At 42.5% G+C, this 21,666-nt stretch overlaps 1 protein-coding gene and 1 pseudogene across 1 annotated transcript; both read left to right on the forward strand.

The window, feature by feature from the left end:
* The first annotated feature begins 8,465 nt into the window (after positions 1–8,465).
* On the forward strand, positions 8,466–10,219 carry LOC125538366 (annotated as a pseudogene).
* A 186-nt stretch (positions 10,220–10,405) lies between these two features.
* Positions 10,406–11,150, forward strand: LOC125534507 (rapid alkalinization factor 23-like). Its single transcript, XM_048697713.1, has one exon. It carries the CDS (start codon positions 10,516–10,518, stop codon positions 10,837–10,839), a length of 324 nt encoding a protein of 107 aa, XP_048553670.1. The 5' UTR covers positions 10,406–10,515; the 3' UTR covers positions 10,840–11,150.
* The last annotated feature ends 10,516 nt before the right edge of the window (positions 11,151–21,666 follow it).

The raw sequence follows: 21,666 nt of genomic DNA on the forward strand, positions 1-21,666 counted from the left end.
TTTTGTCTTTCATGACGCCTTGGTGATACTATCATCACTCAATTTCATCAAGATGTAAGATTACCACTTTTATGACAGTTTTAGAAGTACCACTTTGTAATAAATGTAAAATGAAATTTCATGTTTTTTTATAATTAAAAACTAGTTGAATCAATAGGAACAGCACCTGGTTTCATAAAAATGGAACCTACAACCATTGTTTAGTAAATTCAAGGTTTTGTCTTTCATGTTTCTTTGGGAAACAGTTGAAACTGTACCATTGTTTAGTTTATACAAGGAAAACAGAAGAAACAGTAGAAACAGAAGAAACAGTGGAAAACAGCAGGGACAACAATCAGTGGAACAGCTTCGCGAAGCAGAATCAACGAAGCGGTAGAAACAGTTCAAAACCAGGGAAACAGCATGATTACAGTTGGATGATTTCGCCTGGATCGGACCGGACAGTCTGGTGGATCGACCGGTATTTCGGTCAAAGCAAAAGATGGCGGTGATTTTAGTGACGACATAGGAGCGTGATGCTGATGGTGAGCGGCTTCTGGGGCATGAAAACACATGGTGCATGCCTGAGGGCTTGTGCGGCTTCGACAAGACTATGGCGCGGGGTTGATTCAAGGCAGTGTACACTTGAGAGCTTGAAGTCAACAGGGCGCGGGATAGCAAGACGTAGCTTCATGGAGTCTTGTTGAAGGTGGAGTTGGAGTCTAATGGACGACTTCACTCTGAGCTGATGGAGGGGCTATGGCGTAAGTTAACGAAGAGTCGAAATCTATTTCAGCGGGAAAGCAGGAGACACGTGGTTCAGACTGGGTATTGGTGGTCTGATGGGTTGATTCAAGGCAGTGTACACTTGAGAGCTTGAAGTCAACAGGGCGCGGGATAGCAAGGCGTAGCTTCATGGAGTCATGTTGAAGGTGGAGCTGGAGTCTGATGGAAGACTTCACTCTGAGCTGATGAAGGGGCTACGGCGTAAGTTAACGAAGAGTCGGAATATATTTCAGTGGGAAAGCAGGAGACACATAGTTCAGACTGGGTATTGGTGGTCTGATGGAGACGTGATACTCGGCATCTGTCGGTGATGATCGGTGTTTCTCTGCAGTGGGTGTTGAGGCAATGTGGGCAAGCAACCCGGAATACTCGACAAGGACAACAGAGGCTCGACGGTATGATAGCGGCGAGGCGTGCGGTAAGCACGGGACACAGCGATAGGCCAAGGCACTGATGGTCAGACATGTGGTCGGACAAAATGTGCAGAGGGTGCTGAAGCAGTGTTGACAAGTACCAGATGCAAGTTGATGAATGGGTCTGTCGGATCCAGAAGATGGACATGAGTTGACCATGGAGAATGTGAGAAAATGGCAGAAAGTCTGAAATTGTCAAAAGCTGATAGAGTGCATGTCGGGGAACGCAGTATTTCAAAAAAATTCCTACGATCACGCAAGATCTATCTAGGAGATGCATAGCAATGAGACGGGAGAGTGTGTCCACGTACCCTCGTAGACCTAAAACAGAAGCGTTTAGTAACGCGGTTGATGTAGTCGAACGTCTTCGCGATCCAACCGATCCAAGCACCGAACGTACGACACCTCCGCGTTCAGCACACGTTCAACTCGATGACGTCCCTCGAGCTCTTGATCCAGTTGAGGGCGAGGGAGAGTTTCATCAGCACGATGGCATGGTGACAGTGATGATAAAGTTATCGGCGCAGGGCTTCACCTAAGCACTACGACGATATGAACGAAGTGTGTAACTGTGGAGGGAGGGCGCCGCAAATGGCTGGGAACAATTGGTGTGTGTTCTAGGGATGCCCTCCCCATGTATATAAAGGAGGGAGAGGGAGGAAGGCAGCCTAGGGCGCGCCAAGTAGGAGGAATCCTACTTAGGCCCCTAGTCCAATCCCCCCCCCCCTTTACCATATTTGAACAAAGGGGAAAGGAAGGGGGGGAGGGGAAGGAAGTAGGAGTCCTACTTTATACTTTCCTTTTCCTCCTCTCTTTTCCCTTTCTTCCCACATGGCTAGCCTTATAGGGGGGCACATCAGCCCCTTGTGGGCTGCTGTGTTCCCTTACTTGGCCCATTAAGCCCATATTTTTGCCGGGGTTGCCCGGAACCCCTTCCGATGTCCCGGTGTCATCCGGAACACTTCCGGTGTCCAAATACCATCGTCCTATATATGAATCTTTATCTCTCGACCATTTCGAGACTCCTCATCATGTCTGTGATCTCATCCGGGACTCCGAACATACTTCGGTCATCAAATCACATAACTCATAATACAAATCGTCATCGAACGTTAAGCGTGCGGACCCTATGGGTTCGAGAACTATGTAGACATGACCGAGACACATCTCCGGTCAATAAGCAATAGCGGAACCTGGATGCTCATATTGGCTCCTATATATTCTACGAAGATCTTTATCGGTCAAACCGCATAACAACATGCGTTGTTCCCTTTGTCATCGGTATGTTACTTGCCCGAGATTCGATCGTCGGTATCATCATACCTAGTTCAATCTCGTCGCCGGCAAGTCTCTTTACTCGTTCCATAATGCATCATCCCATAACTAACTCATTAATCACATTGCTTGCAAGGCTCATAGTGATGTGCATTACCGAGAGGGCCCAGAGATACCTCTCCGACAATCGGAGTGACAAATCCTAATCTCGATCTATGCCAACTCAACAAACACCATTGGAGACACCTGTAGAGCATCTTTGTAATCATCCAGTTACGTTGTGACGTTTGATAGCACACTAAGTGTTCCTCCGGTATTCGGGAGTTGCATAATCTCATAGTCATAGGAACATGTATAAGTCATGAAGAAAGCAATAGCGACAAACTAAACGATTATAGTGCTAATCTAATGGATGGGTCTTGTCCATCACATCATTCTCTAATGATGTGATCTCATTCATCAAATGACAACACATGTCTATGGCTAGGAAACTTAACCATCTTTGATTAACGAGCTAGTCATGTAGAGGCATACTAGGGACACTCTGTTTGTCTATGTATTCACACATGTATCAAGTTTCCTCTTAATACGATTCTAGCATGAATAAAAACATTTATCATGATATAAGGAAATATAAATAATTAGGGCATATTTCCTTCAGTACATGGCTGTATATTTTTTGGTGTTCAGTACACATGGAAAAGTGCGGATGACACGTACAGAAGGAGGAGGAGGTGATGTAGCTATGGGACATGTCAAAAACTATCCGGAAGAAAGTATGAGACAACTGCGAATTTGACTCAGTGTGACATAGGACAACGGTGAAATTTCTTCAAGTTTCAGACATGCCGTCAAGGAGAGCGGTGATGTTGAGTTCAGGTAACTCTTACATGTGACGACCAATATATGAGTTGTTCACTTTCACGCAGACAGTGATCGGTGTGTGATGGCGTTGAATGGATACTCCGGAAGTTGGGAACGCAAACTAGAGTAAAGAGGAACTTAATGTTGCTCGAGTGTTGACTGTGAAGAAGACAAGGCGCTACAGTTGCAGGTGGACTCACATGGAGTTTGGGAGTAGCAGTGATACTCATGACGTATCTCAAAATGTACAAGGAGGTTTGAATATTGTGTATAAGGATAGGTTACAGGTGGACTTGGATTGAAATTGTGTGCAGACATGGTAGAAGTCGTGTCCTAATAGGACGCTTATATTCTAGACCTCTTATATAAGGAAAGAGTAGACACACGATGTAACATATGCCAACATAATAGCACAGACGCGCAAGGGGAAGCTGGCGGAGTGTGACGGTGCCTTGGTGGCCGGTGTACGGTATTGTGACGGTGTCACGAGAAGGAGCGCCCATACTTAGGCCCTCGGAATGTAGTCATATCGATGACCTCATTAACAAATCTCGGTGTCGTGATCGTGGGATTGATTGATCCTCGGTTGATCGACTATGCGCCTCGGATTAATTATAACAATTCACCTAGGCCCGCACCTATGAGGACAAAAAAACACTAACCTAAAACTACTAACATGAGTGGAGGCATCGGGATTCTCCTCCCTGCCATCGACCACCAGGGCGGCAGGCAGAGAGGAGATGAATCCATGAGCTCGCCATTGAAATCTGAAGGAAATTTTTTTGCCCTAGACTCCTGGGATTAGGGGAGGAAACGAGAGGAACACAGACGGTTCTAAATCTCCTGAAGTACTACTGTTTTTCCACACAACAAATGGTTAATTCCGCAAGTGCATTCATGATATTTTCTAGAGCTCTTTACGTTGATTGGAGAGTTACATCTTGTACTTTTATGTAACTCCATCTCCAAAAAAAATATTTGGCCATTAGATATGACAAAATAATTTTAAATAATATTTTTTCTAATTGTTTGATATATTTCTTTTCTAAGCAACGTGTATTTGAAAAAAATATTCATCCTACATTTAAACAAGATATAACATGTATAAAAAATAATATTTGTAAACAATAAAAAATAACATAGTACAAATAAAAAACGTTCATGTTGCTTAAAAACATGCAGACATTTAACACGAGTGTTTTAGTATTTTGAAAGGTCTTCACACATTAAAAAAATCACCACAAATATTTTTAATATGTATTTGTAATAAATATTTAAATTTCAAAAGAATAGAAACCAAGACATATAGTGAAGAGGAAAATTTTATAAAAGAAAAGAGTGGAGAAACAAAGAATAGAAACCAACAAACCTTGAAAAAGAAAAATAAACACATTATTTCGGACCTTTGCCCATCCGCTGTAGGTGTTTCGTTTGGAGCTCACAACTTTTATTTTTTGAGAAAAGTTTGGAGCTCACAACTGAAGTGTGCTACTATGTACCGTGTGCAGCGAGCGATACTGGTGGATCCGCTGTAGGTGTTTCGTGTTCTGCATGGTGGCAATTTTCAATCTACATTTTTTTGTATCTTCATGTATATAGTAAAATCCCATGGCAATATATTTTACTTTTCTTGTCATGGCAATTTTCCCTTAATTGGCATGGAAAATTTACGTAAATCACCATGGCAATTTTCAAGTTTTATTTCCACGGTAATTTTTACTCTTTATTTAGCATGGCAAATTTACATTTTATTTCCATGGCTAAATTACCTATATCGACATGGCAAATATTTAACTACTATTGTCATGGCAATTCATACTCATTTTTTGCCATGGAACTTTCACATTTTCTTTGCCATGACACAATTACCAATATTGCCATGGCACATTTACTTTAAATATCATGTGAATAAAAGTATTTTTGCCATGGAAGAATAGTGTGAAGTTTGCCATGGCAAATGAAAGTAAAATTTGCCATGTGAATAGAAGTAGTTTTGCCATGGAAGAATAGTATAAATTTTGCCATGGCAAATTAAACAAAAAATTGACATCTGAATAAAAGTATTTATCGCCAAGGAAGAATAATATAGATTTTACCATGGCAAATTAAACAAAAAAATTGCCATTTGAATAAATATATTTTTTGCCATGGAAGAATAGTGTAAATTTTTGCGATGGCAAAAATAGAGTAAATTTTTGCCATGGCAAATTAAACTAAAAGTTGCCATGTGAATAAAAGTATTTTTGCCATATAAATTTGGCCATGGCAAATATGTTGCATTTATTACCATGGCAATTTTTTATTTTATAATCATGGCATTTTTCTTGTTCTTTTTGGTTACAAAACCATGTATTTCTTGCCATGAATATATATTATGATCGGTACAAAAATGCATAGCAAATACATTTTGCCATTTTTTGTAACTTACTTTTCTCTACCCTTGGCCTTTTTTCATTTTTTTGGGCTTGCTGGAATTCATGTTAATTGTGCCAATAGAAAAAGGTGGCAAGGAAGAAAAACGTTCGGTGTGAAATTTATCTCAGCGCGAACGTTGTAGTTCGTTTTGATCGATGGGTCGCTATGAACGTTTCGTTCGGTCCGGGGAGCTCCCAAACCGAACGTGTGGGACTTATCAGTGTTCTTTTTTTCCCAGGATTCAGTCCACACTATTATATTCTGATCTATTACCAGGATTCAGGACTCAATCAATCTATCTATTCGATTCGATTATATACTAAACGAAACATGCGGATCAACAATAGAGATATATGCTGGAAAATCCCATGGATCTATTAAAACTATTAATCATTAATGGAAAAAGGCTAAAACATACCTTGAAGTTGTAGACGAAAGCTAAATTAAACCCTAAAAACCTGTTTCGCATACTGGGAATATTACAATCCTGACCGGATAACCTGCTACTTTCACGGACGATAATTTAGGCTGGCCCACTATACCACAACAAGAATTTGTGCAGTTTAAAAATGTTCGCACATTTCTAAAAAATAGAAGATAAAAATGTTCCTTTTTTGTATTTTTGGCACAAATTCAATTTCTTTTTGTGTTTTTAAAAGAATGTATGGAATTTTCAAGTTCTATTCACACTTTTTTGAAAATTGTCCGTGATTTCAAAAAATCACATTTGTTAAAAAAATGTTCAGAATTCCAAAAGTTTTTCACATGTTATGATTATTTTTGGATTTTCAAAAATTCTGTCACAAATAATGTTTTTGGAATTTCATTAATTATTTTTTGGAAAACACCGAAGCGTCGAACTTTGAAAACATTTTTCGGGGGCAAACAAATATTGAAAACGTAAAGAATTTTGGAAATGTCCGAACATTTTATAAACTGTGAGAACCTTTTGAAAATTCTGAATACTTAATAAATACAACTATTGTTTGAAAAAAAATTCAATTTTGGGTAACCGAACACTTTTTGAAACATAGTTTTTGGAAACCTGAACAAAATTTTAAAGTGCGAACACTTTTTTTGAAACATGAACAAATGTGTGAAAAAAAGTTTGTGACATCTAAAAAATATCACGGGTTTAGAAAAATGTACGTGCCATTTCAAAAAAATGTATGTACAATGTAAATAATATTCGTGTGATTCAAACAAATGTTTCATCCATTCAAAAAAAATGTAACATTTCAAGAACACGAGTTTCAAAAAATATTCTTGTGACATTTTCAAAAAGAAGTGTATACAATGTAGAAAAAAGTTTGCGTGATGTAAAAAAATGTGTCATACCCTTAAAACAATATACACAAGTGTTTGAAAAAAGTGTATAGTATTTTTAAAATGTTTCACAATGTAAAAAATGTTTGCGTAGTTTTATAAAACTAGTAATAATGTACGTGCAATGCATGTTTATATTAGGTAGGATATTAGTTGCACGTTATATTAGGTAAGATATATCTGTTGCACGTTGGTATTTGGTAAGATATCAATTACCTTTTTCACAGGAATGGTAAGATATTAATTACATGACAGATTTCAAGGGATAGCGTTGAGTCAAAACATGTTTATAACCAATGGCAGTGGTGGGTAATTAGAGCGTTAAACGTGTTTGGTGCTCAACATTGGAGCGATTTGAACCGCTAGATAACATGATTTGATGGTCGAGATGGTTTGGATCTGCCCATTTGAGTCTTTTTATATTGGTATAGATGTTTCTCGTTGTTAAGAAATGTAAAACGTGTATTTGGAAAAATATTATGGCGCTTTTTTAAATCATCTTTAAAAAAATGTAAATAACATATCCGAAATATATCAAAAGTGTATCAAAAAATATTTGCGCTAAGAATTTACATTGGGTACTGAGGATAATTAGACATGTGTAAAAAAATCCCGGTTACCGGTAAAGAGACAAAAGAAAGAGAAAAGAAAAACAATATGAAGAAAATCAAGAAAGTGACGAAAGAAACCAAAAGTATAACGAGAAAGAAAAACTAGTGAAAACACAAAGTGTAACGAAGGAAAAAAACCAAAGAAGAAAACAAAGAAACAAAGAAAAACTAGACCAGCGAGAGAGTGTGCTATGGGCCGGCCCAATTCTGCGAATAACAGTTAAATCCTCTCAAGTCTCAAAATAGATCGGGATCAGTGAATTTGGTGTGCTGGTTTCAGGGATTGGGAGTTCAGGGTTTGATTTAGCTTTCGCCTTCAAATTCAAAGTTTGTTTTGGACTTTTTCCATCTTTAACCTATCAATTGCGTAGCATAAGTAATAGGGCGGGCCAGGTAGCTTCACGTGACAAAAACATATACATATCTGCACTACTATTAAACAATCAAACAAGAACTTCCTTACGTGCACTCCGCATTAGCCTCACAACACCACACAAACCAATCAACACGGCATGATTAGGCCCACAAATCTCAATCCAACGTTTTGCCTTAATCGATATGTTTTTTGGTGTGCACTTACTAATTTACATTGACTAACCATACTCCACCGCGGGGGAAAACTCCACGCACACACAACCCCGCCCCCTACGATCATGCAGGCCTCCCAAGAAAAAAAACGTATCCCACAAAAAGCAAAATAGAAACATATACTAGGGAGATCCCCACGTTGCGTGGAACGGTGGAAGGACGGCGACCTCGCCGCCCGGAGCACTATCGTCTTCCTGGTTAGCACCCGATGGACGGGTTCCTGGTCGACCACCCTATGCAGTTTGAGGAATGTGGTTGCACTCGCCGAGACAAAGAAGGAGCACACGCCCGCCGACAGGTACCCCCCAGATGTTGTGGCGACGGCTCGGGGGCCTGGATTTGGCCGCCGTCAAGAGGTACGCCATAGATAGGATTTGGAAGGTGAGCCCCCGCATCTTGATTTGATTCAAATCATTCCTTTCTAGCGTGGTACTGATATGTGATGGGCCGGATTTGGAATATGCCCTTTTATCCATTTTTAGTGGCGATTTTCTCATTTAATTGTTGCTCGATGGTATCGTCCCAATGTATGGTGTCGTGATAGCTGATTAAATCTACAAATTCTTTGCCGTTGACTGCGGCCTTGTCTATCAACTACCTTGATAGGTTCCTGTCCATCTATCTCCTTCCTGTAAGTCTATCTTTTTTTGAAAGATCCAACATTGCTGGCATTCATTGATAATAGCAGGAAGCAACGGAAAACAACAAAATGGTGAAGGTCCTAGGACCAGAGGATCCGAAGATCAAAAGACAAAAAGAAAAACAGCAGCCCTAGAAGCTGCGACACAACACCCCTTACAAACCATACTAGGCAGCGCAGCTCCGACTCCGACGATGAACTACTAAAGAAACTGGGCAGGGGTGGCGTCATGGAGGATCACCGAACGAACCACCTGTCACGCGTCATCGTATACCACTGGTCCCCAGTCATTGGAAGGCATCACATGGATCAAAGTCTTCAAGACGGCGCCCTAAAGAGGGGAACGACGTTCAAGACGATGCCACTGCCCGACCTTGCATCCTGTAAGTCTATCATCTCAGTAGCAACTGAAGCAACCCTGCTAAAATCCCGTAAGGTTGTTCGAATCATTGAGGAATTTGTTTCTCATGGCAGGAAGGCAAAGCGTGGCTGACACTGTAGTGGCTTGCTTTTGTCTTGCTTCAAAGATGGAGGAGACCTATGTGCCATTCTCCATGGACCTGCAGGTCAGTGAGTGATGCATCTCATCTCATGATAGACCTCCGCATACATCATCGAAGGGTTATGTCTTTCAGTTTCATCTCAATTAATCAATGGTTTTTTGCTTGACAGATGATTGAGGCAAAGTCTGTGTTTGAGGCAATGAACATAAAAAGGATGGAGCTGTTACTGCTTGCTCATTTATTGACGCACCTTCCTTCGCAAAATTCAATCATCATAACGCACCCTCCATGTTCACATTCACCTGCGCGACTGACCTCATCCTGAGCACTGCTAAAAGTATGAAAGTTAAATCAAATCCCATTTTTTAGTATTCCTAGGTCAATGTGTTAAACCAGTTCTCACTTTTAGTATCCATCGATCAATGCATAGAATTTGGCAGCGGTCAATTATTAAAGTTTGAGAATTTGGACTGCAGGAACTGATTTTTTTGGGTTCAGACCTTCAGAGTTTGCCGCACCTGTTGCAGTTGCTGTATTTGGGGACAACAATACATCAGTGGTCGAAAGGGCTACAACTAATTGCATGTATATAGACATGGTAGTGATCAGCTCAGTGTTATCATTAACTAAACCATTTGCTGGTGGAGAGAGAGAGGTCATACCGCATTACCCCGCAAACATTTGGTGTGTCGTCTCCGGTTTGCGAAAAAAATCACATTCAGACCGCCCTGTTGATCGATACAGATCGGTGTTGGATGGCTTTCGTGTATTGGACGGTTACAGAAAATTTGCGAGTCGGTGTTGAAGATGCACTCATAAACTGTCTGGATAATGTCTTTTGTTTCCAAATGGGCGTACTGTCGAACGATTCAGTTCCCGAGGAGAAACCAGCGGTAAAAAGACAAGGAAGGAAAACTGTAAACCCCACGGGTCCGTTCCCCACGGCCACGGGACACAACGGACAACTGTCGGCAGTGGCACTGCATTTAAGGCCACCTCCACCACTCCACTCCCCTCCCCTCCCCCACTCTTTCATCAGGGAGAAAAGATCCAGCCACAGCAACTGTTCCGCTCTCCGAGATCTCAGCTCCCCCATCCCCCCTGCTCCTCCGGCAATGCCTACATGGGCGGCCACCCCCGTGCTCCTCCTGCTGCTGCTCCTCCTGCAGGGGAGGGGAGGCCACGGCGCCATCGGCATCAGCAGCCTCGACATGGACATGGACATGGACATGGGGGTGGAGGCGGCGGCGCACGGGCGGCTGCTGTGGGCGAGCGGCGGCGGGCGGAGGTACATCAGCTACGACGCGCTGCGGGGGGACGCCGTGCCCTGCTCCCGGCCGGGGGTGCCCTACTACAACTGCCGCGTCAGCACCACCGCCAACCCCTACTCCCGCGGCTGCGAGTCCATCACCCGCTGCCGCGACGACGACCCTTCCTAGTAGGTAAGCACTCTAGTAATTGATTCTCAAAGCTGCTGGATCCAGAAGGCGGCCGCTGCTCATTTTGTGTGTGTTTTGCTTGCTGGGCAGTACTATTTGCTGGATCATATATATCAATAATGTAATGTGTCCGTGTGTGTACTGCGTAGTACGAATGTAACTAAGATCCGATTCCAACTCCCAAGATATTATCACACGGAGGAACCTGGATTATATATTTATATGGAGTGTTGTATTATAGAAACATCCCAGGTAACAATTGATGGTGAAATGTACTGGATCCAGGCGGTGATCCTCTGGTCTTTCCTGTACTATGTTTTTTGCTGGGTGTCAGTAGGTGAAGTCAGTACCGATTGATGGATGAATAATGTAGGCAATACTGAACTTGCAGCGATGCTGAAGCAAGGGATGACACCAGAAGCAAACTGTGAATAGTGAGTTGAGAGTTTCAGAGTTTCTTCTGGTAGCAGTTTTCCAGTTCGTTGCTGGATTATGAATCAATGTCTAGATAATGAGCTGAATTTTGGCGATGACGATACCGTTGTCGCTCCATTCGTGTAATGAGCTGTTGTGTCTGATTGAGATTCTGCTGCTGAATTTCATCAGTTGTCGGCAGCCGATGGATTTTTTATTTTTTTTGGACACAGCCGATGGAAGTTGATTGCAGTGCACACTCGTGGCTGCTTTATCCTTTTGCCGCAGAGTACCGAAATTCTGAGCATTCATACCTTCTAGGCGACTGGTAGCTACATTTGCCACGTGACTGCTTTATCCTTTGCCCCGGAGTACTGAAACACAAGATGGAATGTGGGTTGGCGAACTTTGGTAAATGTAAAAGACAAGCTGTTGGCTAGGGTCGGGACCTGATGAGGTGGTCAAACGATGTCATGCTGAGCTGAGTGTCACCCTGATATTCGGACAGTGAGTCAGTGATCATCTAGATCACTATACTTATAGTGATCTAAATGATCTTGAATTTCTTTGCAGATGGAGTACAAATTATTTCCCTGCAAAAAAGGGCCTCTTTTTTGCTTCAAAGGATTTCTAAAGCAAGTCTCGGAGGATTCCGATCCTTAGAATTTCTTTCGTACGTGAGTTGTTTGGTTCGTAGGATTTCAAAAATGCATATGAACTTTTCTTTTTTATTCATTTCTACTAGTTTTCATAGGAAAATTTTCAACCACTCCAACCTCATGTGGTGATTCCTAATTTTTACGTGTTACTCATGCACAATCAAACTCACATGCTAATCCTGTAGTATTGAAAATGACATGCCACTCCATTCCTGTGCTGCTCCTACGAATCAGAAATACTAAAAATTAGAGAACTAAGCTTGTTACATGCAGTTACAGTGCAGCAGTGCAAGTTCACACATTCCCAGCTCCTGATGACCTAATCACTTTCAAAGTCTTGTTATATTAATACAAGAGCGCCCGTTTCCAAAATTTCGTGATGATTCCTGGCGCCATCGAGTCCCATGAGCTGAGTTGAGCAGATTCGTGATCACTGGAACCATATAAAAACGTCTATCCTTTTCCAACTTGCGCTTAAACAAGTACTCCCTCCGCCCCATTTTAATTGACGCTCAAGTGGATTTATCTAAACATGAGTAGTCCTGGCCATGGGCAGCCCGGCCCGGTCGGCCCGACCTTGTCCACGGGTGGGCTCGGGCCTAGGTTTTGAGCCCGATGACCAGGCCGGGCCAGGCCCGGGCCCGTCATTTTTGTCGTTTAAGGAAGAGGCCTGGCCTGTGGCCCGAGGCCCGATGGGCTTTTAGCATGATGGGCCAGGCTTGGGCCCAATTTTTAGGCCCGACAGCCGGGCCGGGCTTGGGCCTGAGTTTTTTGTGTCGGGCTTTGGTTGGCCCGGCCCAAAGCCTAGCCCGGCCCGAGGGATGGCCAGGTATAAACATGAGGAAGTAATCCGTAGTATTTGAGTATGAAATTTATCCGTTTCTTCTGCTCTTGATGTCCCTCCTCCCTCAGATATCCATACAAACATTGGAGGTACATACTACTGAACTTGCAACCAACAGTTCGCACCATAAACTGGCTGTTGCTGTACGGTAGCCATCTGGTTGCGGAGTTCAGAGCTTCTTGTGCTTGAGGTAAACTGAGTTTCTTGTTGGCGACTGCTTTATCTTTCATCGATTATGCCATGACACCATCATATTGATTGCATCGTTAGCTGGGCTTTAGGTGCTAGGTGTGTTTTATTGTTTGTGTTACTCCTACTGGATTCCATCAGTTGACACCTGATGAAATTTGATTTCAGTGCCTTTTTTGTGACTGCCATATCATTTGTCCCAAAGTAAAAGCCAGAACACTCGTGTATTTTTAGAGAGTAGTGCGATTTCTGTCCGTGTGAAGTATGATCCCGCCGTGCCCTTGTGTTGTGTCCCATGTTATACCCATTGCCCGTATGTTGAATCTTACTATTATGGTGGTGATGATACACAAGTCGGTCCTTGTTTTGCCGTGTGTCCAAAATCTTATTACATATATACCTGGTTAAACAACAAACCATTCTAAATCAATCTCATGTCAGCTATTGTAGATGCAATGCCTATCCTGTAAACAGCCCGATCAAAATGCCATGTCAGCCAAAACAATACGTATTGGACCTACCTGTTAGTGAGTTGGGTCAAGGAAGGGGGACCTACTTGTTAGTGAGTTGGGTCAAGGAAGGGGGACGTCGTAGGCAGGGGCGGAGCCAGGGGGACGAGCAGGCCCCCCCCCCCCCAACGATCAACAATTTTAGTAGAAGCAACTAGTAATTATCAACAAGATTCGATCAATATACGTACTTAGCCCCCCCTATACTCGAATCCTGGCGGAATCCTGGCTCCGCCACTGGTCGTAGGGAAGGGCGATAAGGGTGACTCCCCAACACTTGTGCCCAATCCGTACATGATAATTGTCAAACTAAGATGTCCTTTGTGTGTCTTTTCTTACAGAAGGGACATGAATATTAGTACCACACTATCACTAGCAAAAGGGAAAGAGAAAAATGCAAACACCCATATATATAGTGTAACTTAGGTTGTCTTCCTTATGCAATTTCAGACTAATTCCCACACACATTGCCTATACAAAAATAACTGGGGACCAAAAAAAATCAAAATCTGAATTATACAAGACGTACACAAGTTGAGTGTCAGGATATGAGGTGCAGGCCTTGGTGCCCCAAACGGCAATATCATGTTGCATTACAAGTGTACAAGAAAAACACAGAGAGATGCAGTTGCTACCAAGAAGCAGTGTAGATAAGTGAAACTTGAGTAGAGTACTGAAAAACTATATAAGTAGGTGCTACCAAGGAGCTAAATCACAAGTGTACTACGCTGTAGGAAAGGAGCTAAATTTAAGTAGAGTGTTATTTAAAAAAGCAAATTGAGTAGAAGATATTGAAAAACAAACAGCGTTGGAGCGTGCATGGATCACATGGGCAGTTTGTTCCAATCTGGATTAGGGTCCACATTGCAGCCCAGTTAAAACCCAAGAGGCAGCACTTCTCTTTTTTCCCCCGGTAAATTTATTTTACAGGAAAAGGAAGAAGCCCGTCAGCAGAAAAACTAGAATAAATAAAAATGTAAGTGGAGATGCGAGGAATAGAACCCCGTGCCTCTATTCCGCATTGATTAGCGCTCTACCAATTGAGCTACATCCCCTTTTACAAGCAATATTGTTAACTCTGGCAATTAAAATTAATCCGGAGTTCAGGACAGTAATCAAACATGGGCCAAACAGTATCTCTGAAGCATGGACTGTTACGACATGCATGGGGTGCAGCCCATCAAGAATGTGTTTTTTTTTCTCTTTTGAGTTTTCTTTCAATTTTTTTTGATAAAGCATGGTTTTTTTTTTGCTCAGTATACGTTTTACTCTTGGGGCATAAATAAACTTGGTAACCGCTCGGTATCTCAAAATCTCGATTGGTAACCAAAATCTTAGCCAAGATACAAACAATAGATTTTTACCATGTTGACCCGAGACCTTGATCTTCACCGAGTAAATCCAGCACGCAACGACGGTGAGTTGCACCCAGAGAAACAACTTGCATGCATGCATGGACATTTATCCTGTTTCAAAGCTCGTGTTTTACGAATATGGGAAAACCTATTTGTCTAGTAACTGCAAAAACATTGACATTAGTCCAATGTTTGGACCATTGGATAGCCATCCAACGACCACGATCACATCACACTATTCAACGTCGATGTCCCCATGCTCCTCTCTTGCATCTACCGGCCTGCTTCAGCACATCCACCCGCCCCACCCCCTTGGTGATATCCTAATCATATGTTGTTGGAAATATGAGCAATTTACCGAATGATTTTATTAACAGAAATACTAGATAAAGCATGACTAATATAGCAGAAATAAAACAAGTCATGCGATCTGACTGAGAGAAGGTAAATAGCATCTGCATATATGAACTGTAGCCAAACATATCTAGAGCAGATAGTAAAGCAAGTTGCATATATGAAGTGGAACCTAACATATGTAGGGCAAACACTAGAACAAGGAACTGTGGTAGAACCTCGAACAGAAAGAACAAGAACACTCCCCAAAAATCTTATCACCCTTCTCCCGTACATGACTCAAAAAGGCGCGGTTTCGGAGACCTACTGTCCCGACCTAGGAAGACAGCAGTAGCACAGAGATTCTCTGAGAGGAGCGACCGGCTCGGCTCATTCCCGCAACCCGAGGCGAGGCGGGCGGCGAAGGAGGAGCGTGCGTGGATGTCTCTCTTGTTCTCATGCTCATACATGCGGGGAAAGAACCTCTCTTATAAAGAGGTCCAACTCCCTCTAAACTAGCAATGTGGAACTAAATTTTAGTTCCACCTCTTGCCTTGCATGAATGGGCTGCGTGGGCCTCTAAAATTTATTAGGAATTTCTGAAATTGCTATTGGGCTGGCCCAAAATAGACAAAATTCCAGCATATGCCACTGAAAACATCTTTCGAATGGAAATCCAATGGTATACCTTTTAGGTTATACATAATGTGTGTTTCCTTTATCAAAGTTAGATTTGAAATACGAGGGGAGGTACTGTCTCTAGCACATTTGTAAAAATAACCTTCATCCCTCACCACATGGTACAATCCATTTGCAAAAATAAACTTATATTTTATCAAATCAAACCTCGCTCGATCTCATGGTACAACCTGAGTAAAGGATAATGTAAAATAATTTCTTGAATTGTGGAACTTGGTCAAGTATAATTTTCTAAATAATTAGTCTTTGAGAACAACTATCTATAGAATTATTTTATCATATCAACGTGTTGTCCATCTCATGGTACAAATCAGTGATGAAGTGATGTGTGAGCTGTTCGGATTCCATGCAATATGTATTGTCTGATTTTTATACTATTCGTCAACATATTTATTGCAAATTTGCGATTGTATTTTTTTTGCCCCAACCCAATCACATACTTATTCCAATCTGGATTATGGTCCACATTGCAGCCCAGTTTAAACCCAAGAAGCAGCCAGGACAGACTTCTTCTCTCTTTTTTCCCGGTCAAATTTATTTTAAAGGAAAAAAAGGAAAGAAGTCCGCCGCAAGAAAAAAATGAAAAGACAAGTGGAGATGCGAGGAATCGAACCCCGTGCCTCTATTCCGCATTGATTAGCGCTCTAGCAATTTAGCTACATCCCCATTTACGTGCAATAATATTAACTCTGGCAATTAATAAAAGTAATCCGAAGTTTAGTACTAAGAATCAAACATGGGCCCAATAGTATATCATAAGCAGGGGCTGTCACGACTTGAATGGGCTGCAGTCCATAAAGGGCGTGATTTTTTTCTTTTGAGTTTTTCGATTGTTTTTTTCTCTGAACTTTCAATTGTTTGTTCTTATCGACAACATGCCGCAGGTCATAGATGCTCTCGTCTAGCCCTGGAATGGGCAGTTCAAAACTCATTCGCATGCACGGAGCTGAAATGAGTTTTCATTTCAGCATAGATCCTCCGTTCCGTGCGTTCAGAGCTTCTTGTGCTTGAGTTTCCAGTCAGTTGTTGAATGGATGCCGAGGTAAACTGAGTTTATGGGTGACGTCGTAGGGAAGGGCGATAAGGATGACCCCCTAGGACTTGTGCCCAATCCCTACATAATAATTGTGAAACTAAGATGTCCTTTGTGTGTCTTTTTTTAAAGAAGGGATATGAATATTAGTATCACTAGCAAAGGGGTCCGTGCATTGCAACGTATAGTGAAGAGAAAAATGCAAACACCATATCCGCTAAAACCACTATATACAAGGTCATTATAGAGAATTATGTTTCCATGATATAAATGTAGAGTGGAACATAAGTTGGTGAAGAAGTAATCCAAATGATGAATGTGGAGTGGAACATAAGTTGGTGAAGAAGTAATCAAAAAGGTACATCATTTTATTCATTATCCAGAAGTACGATGCAACGAAAGCTAATTAAATGTCCAAAAGTGTGATGCAAAGGAAGATAAGAACTACGTGGCTGATAACTCGCATCTTGTTAGGCAACATATATGACCATGGATGTGAATGAAAACATTAGAAGGCGACAAAACTACTTTTGCAGAAAAATACACCATCGCAATCATGGGAGTCCATGTAACGATTTTCATTGAAACTGGAGCCATTATTAAATAGAGCAAGTAAACTGCAACTTTCTGAATTCTATTGACCCGTATGTTTGTCATGGTGGTTCTGCTCATAAAGATCACCTGATGTCGCCATGGCTACTGAAAACCACGTCACAAGTAGCCATTAAGATAGTATTGCGATCTTGTAAACTATCCTAGTAAGAACTAGGAAAATGCATCATGCTCACCGCACACCCAGGTGAGATGGCGAACGAGGTGCCGTTTTCCTCGCCTGATTAGGCGGATACCGTGTCACAGGGGACTGGCATGGGTGGTGGAGGATGCTTGAGGTGGCTGCACGGGCTACCGCACCGGTGGCGGCGACAATGCAGAAACGGGAGGGCTGATGGCGGCTGCCGTTGCGGCAGGCATGGAGTGGCGGCGGCGCCCAACACGTATTGGGCATAGAAATGTCACACGGGATTTTAATACACGTGTTGTCATCCAGCCTAATTATGCATGTCAAGTAAAATCGCAAGGTACATCATACTCCCTCCGTTCTGAATTACTTGTCGCGGTTATGGATGTATTTAGATGTATTTTAATTCTAGAGACACCCATTTCTGCGACAAGTAATTTGGAACGGAGGGAGTATATAGCAAATGTACATGCATATAGTGTAAGTTAAGTGCAAGCGGATTAGGAGCACTCGGGTGCTCCACCACCCTAGCTATATTCAAAAATAATTTAGTAATTCAAAAAAATATAGGAGGGCTTAGCACCCGAGAGCTTCTATGCATTTTCGAAGTTAGGTTGTCTTGCTTATCCAATATCAGACTAATTCCCACACGCATTGTCTATAAAAATAACTGGGAACAAAAAAAGTCCAAATCTGAACTATACAAGATGTACACAAGTTGAGTGTCAGGATATGAGGTGCAGGCATTGGTGCCCCAAATGGCAATATCATGTTGCATTACAAGTGTACAAAAAAAGCCACAGACAGATGCAGTTGCTACCAAGAAGCAGTGTAGATAAGCGAAACTTGAGTAGTGTCACCGTAAAAAAAAAACTTGAGTAGTGTACTGTAAAACTATATAAGTACGTAGGTGCTACCAAGGAGCTAAATCACAAGTGTACTAAGCTGTAGGAAAGGAGCTAAATTTCAGTGGGGTGTTATTTGGAAAAACAAATTGAGTACGTAGAAGATATTGAAAAACAAACTGCCTGACCGAAATTACCCGGTTGTCAAAATTCATACGGACCAAAAATTGAAACGAGCGAGGGAAAAATAGGTTGTCTTACTCACACATCACGCATTCACGCAGGAAAAATTATAGGCGGACCTGATCGTGTTGTGCTCGGCGACGACGAAGCACGCGGCATCGCTGAAAAAATTGCCCTCGGCAGCGGTGACTAAATCCTCGGCGCGGCCTCGTTTCATGTCTGCTGTGAAGCTACCGAGGCGTCCAGGAGTCGTCCTGCCGTCGGCGCTGGAAGTTCGTCGCAGGACGGCGTACAAACGCGGCAGATGTTGGAAGGAGCGTGCATGGATCACATGGGCTATGGACAGTTTGTTCCAATCTGGATATTAGGGTCCACATTGCAGCCCAGTTAAAACCCAAGAGGCAGCACTTCTCCTTTTTTTCCGGTCAATTTATTTCAGGAAAAGAAAGAAGTCCGTCGGCAGAATAACTAAAATAATAAAAAGATATAACTGGAGATGCGAGGAATCAAACCCCGTGCCTCAATTCCGCATTGATTAGCGCTCTACCAATTGAGCTACATCCCCTTTTACAAGCAAAGCTGTTAACTCTGGCAATCAAAATTAATCCGGATTTTCTTTTTTTTGAGACAATCTCGCGAAACCTTTATTTAACTCGTCACAATGTTTACAGGGACGAAAGTAAGATCACCGGGGTTACCTAGCCAGACATGACGGCCAACCCCTAGTGAGAGAGCATGTTTCGTTAAATTGTGAACCTCGGTATTCGAGCTCCTAAATTCATGACTAAAAGAGCAACTAGTAAAAAAGCTAGAATGATCTAAAATTTCTCGGATAATTGCGCCGTACACTGCCGCACTCTTCTGCTTGATATCATCGATAACAATCTTGCAATCTGAAGCAACATAAATTCTTTGCTCGTAGAGGTCATCTGCAAGGGCCAGCGCTTCTCGGATTGCAAAGGCTTCAAGTGTTGTAGGGTCTGATATTCCCACAAGGGTATTTGCTGAAGATCCAATATAATTCCCTGCTTGGTCCCTACACACCGCAGCCACGGCTGCTAATGACGTATTCCTCCGTAGAGCAGCATCAACATTTATTTTAACTGTGCCTTGGGGCGGGGCAATCCAATGGTTCGGCCTTGCATTAGTATTAACGCATGTGGACGCTGTTGGCTTTTGAAGCACTTGGAGCTCGGATATGAATTTTTTAATAAAACCATCAGTATGGAACGGAGTCTGAAATATCTCCTCATGCAAAGCCTTCCTCCTTGAACTCAAAAATTGCCCATAAAGTACAGCCATCCAGGTGAACTCTGCATGCGATAACATATCCTGCATGTTAAATAACCAGTCCTTGGCCTTTGGGTTCATGTCCAGACACATTTTCTCCACTAGCATCTCCGAAGACAGTGCCCACACACTGCGAGACATCGCGCACTCAAGTAAAGCGTGGCGCCACGAGTCCGCAGCGCCGCAAAAGGGGCACGCTGGAGACTCCGCCATGTTGCGATGATGAAGAAGCTCACATGTCGGTACAGACTCCCGGGCAAGACGCCAGAGAAAAACTCGGATTTTATTCGGTACCTGTGTTCGCCATAAGGATGCCCACCCATTGTTGTGATGCTCATTACTTGACGTGCCAGCACTCTCAAACATCCACCCTTCTCTATTTAATTTGGTGTTTTGTATCATTTTGTAAGCCGACCGAACAGTGAAATTGCCTCGTATTTCCTTGTCCCAAGCCCTAAAATCATCCACCCTCCTCAGGCAAAGAGGTATTTTGAGTATCGCCTCCGCATCAATAGGTATAAAAATAGATCGAATTAAACTCTCCCTCCATGAAGATGTGGTCGGCTCTATTAGATCAGATACATATATCGGTGGATCCACCACAAGGGATGTGATAGGCCTAAGTATGTCTCCCCTCGGAATCCAGTTATGTTCCCATATGAGTGTGCTTTCTCCGGTACCTATCCTCCTGATGACTCCCTGCTGCATTATGTCCCTGCCATCAATGATTGCTCGCCAAATTTGTGATGGGTGAGTACCCAACTCAGCTTGCAAAATCCCACACTCCGGATAATAAGCTGCTTTCAAAATCCTCCCGCTCAACGAATCTGGGCTATTTAGAAGTCTCCATGCTTGCCGGGCCAAAAGGGCCAAATTGAATATTTCAAGATCACGGAAACCAAGGCCGCCCATAGATTTTGGCCTTGTCATGATATCCCATGCCACCCAGGCCGGTTTCCTCTTCCCTTGCTTGCTACCCCACCAGAACTGTCGAATAATTGACATGACATTCTCACACAAGCCTCTAGGGAGTCTGAAACATGCCATGGAATAGACAGGAATTGCTTGGGCGACTGACTTAATTAACACTTCTTTACCTGCAGCAGACAACAACTTCTCCATCCATCCTTTTACCTTTTCCCAGACGCGATCTCTGAGATATCTAAAAGTACCGTTTTTGGAGTGTCCTACATCAGTTGGCATACCCAAATACCTGTCACTCAGAGATTCATTCTGAACATTTAGAGCATCTTTAACATTATTGCGCACCTGCTGGGGACAACCTTTGCTAAAGAAAATAGAAGACTTCTCATTATTTACTCGCTTACTCGCTGTCCGGAAGCACTGCAATAAATATTCAGCAGGTTTGATACCGCATTTGCACCCTCAACACTCGTCTTGAAAAGCAGCAGTCTGTCATCTGCAAACAAAAGATGGTTCACAGCTGGAGTTGTAGGAGCCACCTTGCTACCGCCAAGTACTGATGACTGAGAACAAGATTTTAAAAGGCACGAGAGGCCCTCCGCTGCAATCAAAAACAAGTAAGGGAAAATTGGATCTCCCTGTTGAATTCCTCTAGTAGGCCTGAACTGGTCTAAGTTTTTCTCCATTGAATAGAATAGAGAAAGATACCGACGTCACCATGTTCATCACTATTTCTATCCAGGCATTAGCAAAGCCTAGCTTCTCCATAATGGCCCTCAGGTACTCCCACTCCAAACGATCATAAGCTTTC

The sequence above is a fragment of the Triticum urartu genome, chromosome 2, assembly GCF_003073215.2.
Source record: "Triticum urartu cultivar G1812 chromosome 2, Tu2.1, whole genome shotgun sequence".
Lineage (NCBI taxonomy): Eukaryota > Viridiplantae > Streptophyta > Magnoliopsida > Poales > Poaceae > Triticum > Triticum urartu.